Raw genomic sequence first — 10111 nt, forward strand, 5'->3', positions numbered from 1 at the left:
AGATAGCAAGACCGTTGACTGTGTTAACACACAAGGATAAGAAATTTGAATGGTCCTCAGCACAGGAATCTGCTTTTCAGATGCTGAAATAAAAGTTGACAACCGCACCTGTACTATCACTACCTGAAGGAAATGAAGATTTTCTGGTTTATTGTGATGCGTCTAGGCAAGGGTTAGGATGTGTTTTAATGCAACGACAGAAGGTCATTGCGTATGCATCTCGTCAACTGAAGAACCATGAGCAGAATTATACAACCCATGATTTGGAGTTAGGAGCAATTGTGTTTGCGTTGAAAATATGGAGACATTATTTATATGGGACCAAGTGTACCATATATATAGATCATAAAAGCCTTTTGCATATTTTCAATCAAAAACAGTTAAACATGCGACAAAGACGTTGGGTGGAGCTTATAACAGATTATGATTGTGATATTCGATATCATCCAGGGAAAGCGAACATTGTAGCTAATGCATTGAGTCGCAAAGAAAGGGTTAAACCTCTGAGAGTTAGGTCATTGAATATGACTATTCAGACAAACCTTGTGTCTCGTATTCAAAATGCACAATCGGAAGCTATGAAGGAAGAGAACGTGAAGAAGGAAGGAATTAGTGAGAAGGATAAGAACTTTGAAGTTAAGACTGACGGAACCTGATATTTTGCAAACAGAATTTGGATTCCAAAGATTGGTGGATTGAGAGAACTTATGATAGATGAAGCACACAAGATGAGATATTCAATTCATCCAGGGTCTGGGAAAATGTACCATGACTTAAAAGAATTCTATTGGTGGCCAAACATGAAGGCTGAGATTGCAACTTATGTTGGGAAGTGCTTGAAATGTTCGAAGGTCAAGGCTGAGAATCAGAAACCGACAAGATGGAAAAGTTGGCAGATTTGTATATCAAGGAGATTGTCTCTAGATATGGAGTTCCAATTTCTATTATCTCTGACCGAGATAGCATATTTACTTCAAGATTTTGGCAATCTTTACAAAAAACCCTAGGTACTCGTCTGGATATGAGTACGGCTTATCATCCCCAAACTATTCTGACGTTTGAAGACATGCTCCGAGCATGTGTAATTGATTTTGGAAGTGGCTGGGATCAGTATTTACCTTTAGATGAGTTCTCGTATAACAATAGTTATCACTCAAGTATAAAGGCTGCTCCATTTGAAGCTTTGTATGGAAGGAAATGTAGATCACCATTGTGTTGGAGTGAGATTGGTGATTCACAATTGACAGGACCCGATATTATCCAAGAGACAACCAAGAAGATCTTTCAAATTCAAGAAAGACTAAAGACAGCGAGAAATAGGCAAAAGAGTTATGCCGATGTCCGAAGGAAATTTTTAGAATTTCAAGTGGGTGACAAAGTTATGCTAAAAGTTTCTCCATGGAAAGGAGTAATAAGGATTGGGAAGCGAGGAAAGCTGAGCCCAAGATATGTAGGACCTTTTGAGGTTATTGAAAGGATTGGTCCAGTTGCATATAGATTGAAACTACCACAGGAGCTTGGTGGTATTCATAATGCTTTCCATGTATCGAACTTGAAAAAGTGTTTGTCTGATGAGAATTTAGTAATTCCTTTAGAAGAATTAAGCATCGATGACAAGTTGCATTTTGTCGAGGAGCCAGTAGAGGTATTGGATCGTGAGGTAAAAACATTGAAGCATAGTAGAATTCCAATTGTTAAAATTCGTTAGAATGCCGGGAGAGGTCCAGAGTTCACATGGGAATGTGAGGATCATATAAGACAGAAATATCCCCATTTATTCGACAATCAAAGTACCTCCTAAATTTTGAGGACGAAATTTTTCTTAACGGGTAGGTAAGGTCATAACTCTAGCTTTTCGACCTAAGTTTTCTAGTTCGACTTCTTTAAGTTACCTTTTCCGATATGACAAGTAAATTTTTTAATCTATGTCTTGGTTTATTTTAGGGTTTGTATAGCCCTAAGGATGCATTTTAAACTTTACTTGATTGGGTATTACTTTACATATTTGCATAAAGTTATAAACCCTAACTTATCATCATAAACCCTAGTTCACTACTATGAACCCTAATTCATTACCATAAACCCTAAAGTTGAAAATTATACTTTTATGTATATATTAATTTAATAAATAAACTTGTTAACTAAGTATTTAGAATAATGACTTGAGACAATTTCATTTGAACATTTGTTCATAAGATAGAAACCTTTCTACACCTCTTCATTTTCACAACTAGTCTTGAATTCCTTGAACTTAACCATTTCTATCAACTTTAACCTATCTTGATTAGAACCTAACTTTAGCTTACTTCATAAACCCTAAACATACATGTAAACATCTTAGGATTTAACATTAGAAAGCCTACACAAGTACATGTACACTTGCAAAACCAAAAATTGACTAGAACACCATCATCATCATCAACGTTTTCATCATCATCATACACCATCATCAAAATATCTTCTCAAATATCTTCTCTAATGCTTCTCCATTAAGCTAAGCATCATTTAAGACACAATCATGATATTCATTAATGAGCAAGGATGAGTCACTCCCTCCCCCTCTTCTCCTTGTGCCACATCCCACACCACCACCACCATGATCTCTATATAAAGCTCACTTCTACCTCTCATTCATCCATTTCTCCATTCCCCTTTCCCTCTCTACTCTTTCTTACTCTCAAATATAGATCGTAGGCCATCTAATAATCATATTCTTGAAGCTTTAGAAGTAGATTTCATCAAGGTATAACTAGCTAACTTAATCTCTTCATCATTTCTAGTCAAAAATCAAGAACCTTCATGGTGTAAAAAGCTAGATCTAGAGTGTTAATTCACTCAAGGATGAGTATAAAGCTAACCTTGATTTTGATACTAGATCAATATACTTAAGATCTATATATGTCCAATCTCTTAAAATGAAGTTAAAGTAAGAACCAAAGTGATTATAGTATGTAACACTATTTTGTCTTTGAGCTGTCCAAATTTTTACTTGAAGTCTATGACCTAAACACCAACTTATGTTTGCTCTTTGGAACTCGTGAATTTATATGATGTTCATATATGTGTTTGAGACTTCTAGTAAAAGTTTCATGATTTAAATCAAAGGGAAAGTCATTTTAGATTTTTTTTTTGTGAAACAGGTTCAGATTCATGGCAATCTGACCAAGGGTGAAAGAATCATGCATAGATTAAAATGTAAACTAGATTTCGAACCAAAGTCTTCTGATATAATTATTACACTTAATAAGGAAACCAAGTACATTAAAATCACTTAAATCCATTAAGAAATCATCAAGATATAGTCCTATATATTTGACACAATAATTTGTTGAAGTCAGAAATTAGTCTAAAACCTTATCTCTAAAGACAAAGTTAATGAAAACTTTGAGACTATTACTTTTGGGAACAAGCACTTTTATATGTTCTAAGGCTTCTGTAAAGTTCTTGAGTCAAATAGATAAGTTCTCCTATTTTTAAATTTGCAAAAGATTGTATAGTGTAAAACTGAACTGTTTTGCACACTTGTAAAGAAATGAACTTTTGACCAACTTATGTTCTGAGTTTAGAGGCTAACCTTACATGGTTAGAACCTACACTCAAAGAGATTTCCAGAGATACTAAGTTCACTTAAAATGGATGTCTAGATCTTTAGAAACACCTACACTTATATCATGATAAAACTAGTCGAAAACAGTCTTTTTCTAAAACTATGAACTAGTAACTTTTGAAACCAAGAATTGATTTCGACATGTAAGATTACTTAAGGGATTGATCTTAAACTTTAAATTAAGTACTATATCATATAGTAATACCTCTGACCTATTAACATTTCATTAGGTCTCAAGCCCGGAACACCGAACACAATCTGACCAATTACCGTGAACGCTTCGCACCGCTTTACTTGTGAGTTCGTAGTCCCATTTTTAATCAATCTTTTATACTTTTGGGATGAGATAATACTTTTTTATGGTTTTACATATTGGAATCAAGTACTTACAACTATATTCTATGTTGAGTAACAAATGTCATTTTAGAAAGCCCGATTTTGATATCGTTAATTACCGGTTTGGTAAACGTAAATATTATGAATAGATCTATTTGAGGATGACTCCTCACATCAGGATAGGCCTACTAGGCTATCAGATGCATAAACTTCGACCACTTGCACTTAGACCTTAAGTGACGCTTATTTTCGGGTACTTTTACGTTAACGTTCGATATCGAAAGCTCATGAACTAGAATAACCTTTTAACTGTTTTATACATGAAATCTTGATGTCCATTAACTTATGCATTGTAATTAAACCTATGAACTCACCAATATTTATATTGACGTTTTTAAGTATTTATCTCAGGTACTTAGCTTTTGGAAGCACTTTCAGGTCGGGCATCGTGGAAGTTTTAAAAATGTCTTTTGTTAAATCTAGTATTGATAGGCTAGATTATGATGTATTTTTATTTGTACTATGTCTGTACTTGTATTTTGTAACCACGATGTACCAAAACTAAAAACAGAGACCGTGATGTAATAATATTTTTGTTTCCGCTGCTATGTTGACTAAAACCTGGGACACTATGTTGAAGTTCACACCACATCTTGGGAAATCGAGACGGGGGTCGTGACAATAAGTCTCTGGTCAACGAAACTGTTGGGGAAGAAGAAAAACACAGACAGGAGGATTAAATAAATAAGGGAGTGGTATAATTTCAGAAAAACACGGGTAGCTAGATAGTTTAGTAGCGTGTCGGGTTTCGAGAGGTCAGGGGTTCGAGTCCCTGGAGTTGCAGTAATTTTTTTAGGCCGATCTCCTTTAAGGTAGCTTCAATTTTTTTTCATTTGTATTATTATTATTATTATTATTATTATTATTATTATTATTATTATTATTATTATTATTATTATTATTATTATTATTATTATTATTATTATTATTATTATTATTATTATTATTATTATTATTATAATTATTATTATTATTATTATTATTATTAGTATTATTATTATTATTATTATTATTATTATTATTATTATTATTATTATTATTATTATTATTATTATTATGTGTATTAATGATTATTGTTATTATTATGATTATTAATATTATGAATGTTAGAATTATAATTATTATTACTAAAATCTTATTATTATTTATAATAATTAAAGACGTTATTATCATTAGTATATTTTTTTTATCATTCAAGTATTATTATTATTATTATGATTATGATTATTATTGTTATTATTAAACTTATCATTTTTGTTATTATTATTATTATCATTAAGTAATAAAAATTTTATTAGTATTAGTATTATTAATAAGTATTATGAATATTAGTTATTATTGTTATTACTGCTAATAAAAGTAGTAGTTACCAATTATTATTATCGTTATCATAACCCTAGTTACAATTATAATTATTATTATTAGTATTATTATTATTATTATTATTATTATTATTATTATTATTATTATTATTATTATTATTATTATTACTACTACTACTATTATTACTAATATTATTATCAAAATAGGTATTATTATTAAATAATATGATTATTAATATTATCTTTATTAATCTCAAAAACTACCTTTTTAAGCAGATAAATATTTTGTACATAAAATATATTTATTACGTATACTATAATTATATTGAAATTTCACATAACTATATATAACAAACTTACTAATATTAATTATATAAATACTTACAAATAACAGAATATCGATTTTTCAATATAACATTAAACAAGTATGGATATATTAATATAACTATATAAATAATAACCATTTTGAATATAAACACAAATTAAATATATAATATATAAATTAAGATATAATAAATTGTTCGATTACGATTATACGCTTTAATATATACATACCAATGATATAGGTTCGTGAATCCGAGGCCAACCCTGCATTGTTCAATGTCTTCATATGTATTTTTACTACAAAATACAGTATTGTGAGTTTTATTTGCTCCTTTTTTAAATGCTTTTGCAATATATATTTTTGGGACTGAGAATACATGCGCTGCTTTTATAAATGTTTTATGAAATAGACACAAATAATCAAAACTACATTCTATGGTTGGATTATCGAATCGAATATGCCCCTTTTTAGCTTGGTAGCCTAAGAATTGGTGTTTATGATAATTGCCAACAATTGACGCGAATCCTAAAGATAGATCTATCGGGCCCAACGAGCCCCATCCGGGTTACGGATGCTTTAGTACTTCAATTTATCATATTCGATGTGAGTCCCGGAATGATAGGGATATTCTATATGCATCTTGTTAAGGTCGGTTACCAGGTGTTCACCATATGAATGAATTTTAATTCGCAAGTTACGCGTGACAATATATGAAATCTTGTGGTCTATTAAAATGATGGAAATGAATGTTTAGATTAACTAATGAACTCACCAACCTTTTGGTTGACACTTGAAAGCATGTTTATTCTCAGGTATGAAAGAAATCTTCCGCTTTGCATTTACTCATTTTAAAGATATTACTTGGAGTCATTCATGGTATATTTCAAAAAGACGTTGCATTCGAGTCATTGAGTTCATCAAGAATATTATTAAGTCATTTATAGTTGGATATATTATGAAATGGTATGCATACCGTCAACTTTCGATGAAATGAAAGCTTGTCTTTTAAAAATGAATGCAATGTTTGTAAAATGTATCATATAGAGGACAAGTACCTCGCGATGTAACCAAATGTAATGTATTCGTCCAGATGGATTAGGACGGGTCGTTAAAGTTGGTATCAGATCGGTGGTCTTAGCGAACCAGGTCTTGCATTATTGTGTCTAACTGATGGTTGTTTAGATGCATTAGTGAGACTAGACTTCGACCGTGTCTGCATGTCAAAAGTTTTGCTAATCATTTCTTGTCAAAAATTATTTGCTTATCATCCTTAAAGTCTAGACACGTCTTACTGCCTCTATTGCATAGATAGTGTATAGATAAATTCATATCTTAGCTTATCTGTTATTGTTACCTTTGCCTGACAGTTTCCGTAGATTCCTCCGTAACTTATGGGATTTTAGTATTATATATGCATATGTAAATTATGTATTGCAGGGTACTAATCTACATTCTATAATCTATTTTCTTACCGAAAATCCTTCATTTGAGCATACTAGATGAATCCCTCAACCAGTTCGAGTCCCTCAGATTCCGATAGCTATTTCGATAGTTATTCCGACAACTATTCCGACATGGATATTCACCTAAGCTCTGAAAGCAGCGTAAACGAAATAGATCAACCAATTAGTCATCTTCGATCCTGGATGAATTGGGGATGGGTTCGTAGTCGACTTAAACGATGGAGACGATAAGAAGGCGATCCTTTCCACCAAACAAATTGCTCTCTTGACAAAGAATCTGAAGCACTTACCGGTGAACCTGTTCGTAATACCATTTTCTCTCTCATTTCCAGAGTATCTCGTCATGATTATATACTATCTCAAATTCTAGATCTTATTCATCCACTCATCCCAATCGACAATCATTCTGGAGTAATGGAAGAAGTCAACGAGCTTCGCGCTCGAGTAATCAATTTGGAGAATATGGTGCAAAACTTACCAGCTTCAACATCAACACCAGTACCACCAACAACCCAAGTTTCAACATCACATGCCTCAACATCACAATCTATAACTCAAGTATAATCATCGTTTTACATGACGTTCTACATCATTTATCCTCGTTCGACATGACGATTATGTAATCTCTAAAGTTTTGGAGATTATTCATTCTAGTTCCAACCGAAAATCAGATGAGATTAATATCATATTAACTCATAAATCCATGATTACATCTGAAGAAAATATATATGTATATATGTTTTCATAAAGATTGTAATTAAAAATTCTTTTGTACAAACTGTTAATGGTGAAAATATTTTAACGGGTAGGTAATACCCGAGGAATATTTAGATTTCACATTAGTAAGTTACACTGTACATTATTCGAATCTGATTCAACAATCATTTACTATCCTACTTACATCCACAGATATATGTATCCGTTCACCACATAATAACCATTTTCATTCAATTTCATATTTGGATTTTGACCTATCAGAATTCAACAAGTGGCATAATAAAGAAAACATTGGACAAAAATAAAATTTGTTAGAAACAAACAAATTAACTATGAGAAATTTTGTTAAGAATCCACGCTAACTGTTCCTAGCTAGCTGATTACATTTTATTTATCGCAATTTAATTATCGCAATTTATATTCTCGCAATTTTATTTATCGTCATTTAAATTCTGTTATTTATTTTACGCACTTTAAATATCGGGACACGTATACAAGGTTTTGACATATCATATCGACGCATTTATATATATTATTTGGAATAACCATAGACACTCTATATGCAGTAATGCTTCAGTTAGCTATACAGGGTTGAGGTTGATTCTACAATAATATATATACTTTGAGTTGTGATCGAGTCTGAGACATGTATACAATGGGTCACGATACGTATTAATTAATTCGAATATTATATATATTAAACTGCATATGAATTATTGAACTACTAACTGTGGACTACCAACATTGGACAATTAAAATGAATTAAAATATTGATTATAACATATGAAACTAAACATTTCTTCAAGTTTGCCACTTGATTTCATTTTAAACCTTATTTATATCTTGACGATTACAATCTGCGTTCAAACCTTTCATGATTCTTGAAAACACCTCAATCGAGAGGATGAACCAACCGCACTTCATCTACGGAAGAAAAGATTGATGCATATAGTTATGCACCTGAAAACACTCGGAACCTGAGTAAACGTTTAACTCGTATTTGTGCTAGCTCCTTTGGCATTGTTATTTCCGAAAATAACAATGCAATCCTTTTTCAAATTAATCAATTTTGTCACAACTCCAACAAATCAACTTCAACTTTTATTCGAATTAGCCTTATTATAACCTTGATATATAAGTTTGCCTTTCATCAACGTTACCGGAGAACCGTTTATATCCCACCACATTAGCAGTAAACTTAGCAACAACTTTGTTGATCTTTGACTTTCTGAAAAGTCATTATACTTATCGAAACCCTATCATACATTCATCCGCATGTTGTAACGAGAATTTCCATACCAATTACCGGAAATTAACAATCAGTATTTTGAAATCTCACAGCATGTCTACATCAACAGTTATATGTATACATATAACCTTTATCTCTTAGAATTATGATCTTTCATTCTGAAATTCTGAAAAGCACCCAGTCTACGAATAAATACTCGGGAGGACGATAATGCTGATGAAGCAGCAAAAACTGTTAACGACCTTAACTATCAAAAGTTTGATGATAAAGAACTGTATGTTGGTAAAGCTCAGAAATGTTGGAACTGAAAAACGGATTAAGCAAACCATGAAGGAGACTCTGAAAAAATCACGAGGACTAAACTTGTACATAAAGAATCCAGATGATTCTGTTTCTGATGAAATCTTTAGCGAATACCTTACTCCTTAATAGCTCTAAATCATCGTGAATGAATTTCTTCATCGCAATTTGATTCTGAAATTCTAAGATATCATCGTATCTTTCTTTATTAATATCCTCAATATTTCTGAAGATATTTTCATAAATATTCTTGTCTGATATTAATTATCTCTCCGCTCTATCTGTGTTATATAGTAAAAGAAACTGTTTTAGTTTCTAAAATTCTGAAAAATTCGAATTTGAATTATGAATGATTTTGAAGTAGTGTTGGAAATTGATGCATGAGTTAGTATAATACAATGACACTTGATCAACGTGATTATATTACAGTAAGTCATGCTGAATTTCTAATGAAACGTGATGATTCACAGATTATAACGTTATCATGTGCCATGTTACACGACTCTTACATTCTATCTAATCCATAAACATATCAAGAACATAATTTCCTAATAATTCTATCTTTTCTCTTGAATTCTGGTAATTTAACCAATCAAGATCATGCTATTACAATCTCTCTCTTAGAACAGCAGTCATGTTCATTCGAAACTGCATACCTACAAATTCTGGACCATTATTCGTTTGACTTGAAGTCGGGAAGAGAAAACCAAAGCATGCAACTCCGAAATATAA

At 31.5% G+C, this 10111-nt stretch overlaps 1 protein-coding gene across 1 annotated transcript; it reads left to right on the plus strand.

Moving 5' to 3' along the window:
• Window positions 1-880: 880 nt before the first annotated feature.
• LOC139871031 (uncharacterized) lies at window positions 881-1974 on the plus strand. Its single transcript, XM_071858782.1, has 4 exons — window positions 881-1007; window positions 1125-1339; window positions 1514-1660; window positions 1945-1974. Exons 1-4 carry the CDS (start codon window positions 881-883, stop codon window positions 1972-1974), a joined length of 519 nt encoding a protein of 172 aa, XP_071714883.1.
• Window positions 1975-10111: the final 8137 nt, after the last annotated feature.

The sequence above is a fragment of the Rutidosis leptorrhynchoides genome, chromosome 10 (assembly GCF_046630445.1).
Source record: "Rutidosis leptorrhynchoides isolate AG116_Rl617_1_P2 chromosome 10, CSIRO_AGI_Rlap_v1, whole genome shotgun sequence".
NCBI lineage: Eukaryota > Viridiplantae > Streptophyta > Magnoliopsida > Asterales > Asteraceae > Rutidosis > Rutidosis leptorrhynchoides.

Excerpts from the sequence above, each read along its gene's own strand:
- LOC139871031 (XM_071858782.1), top strand. The coding sequence starts at position 881 with ATGGAAAAGTTGGCAGATTTGTATATCAAGGAGATTGTCTCTAGATAT. Across the intron at positions 1,008-1,124 it reads ATCTTTACAAAAAACCCTAG|ATGAGTTCTCGTATAACAAT; the intron begins GTACTCGTCTGG and ends ATTTACCTTTAG. Across the intron at positions 1,340-1,513 it reads GGCAAAAGAGTTATGCCGAT|GAGCTTGGTGGTATTCATAA; the intron begins GTCCGAAGGAAA and ends AAACTACCACAG.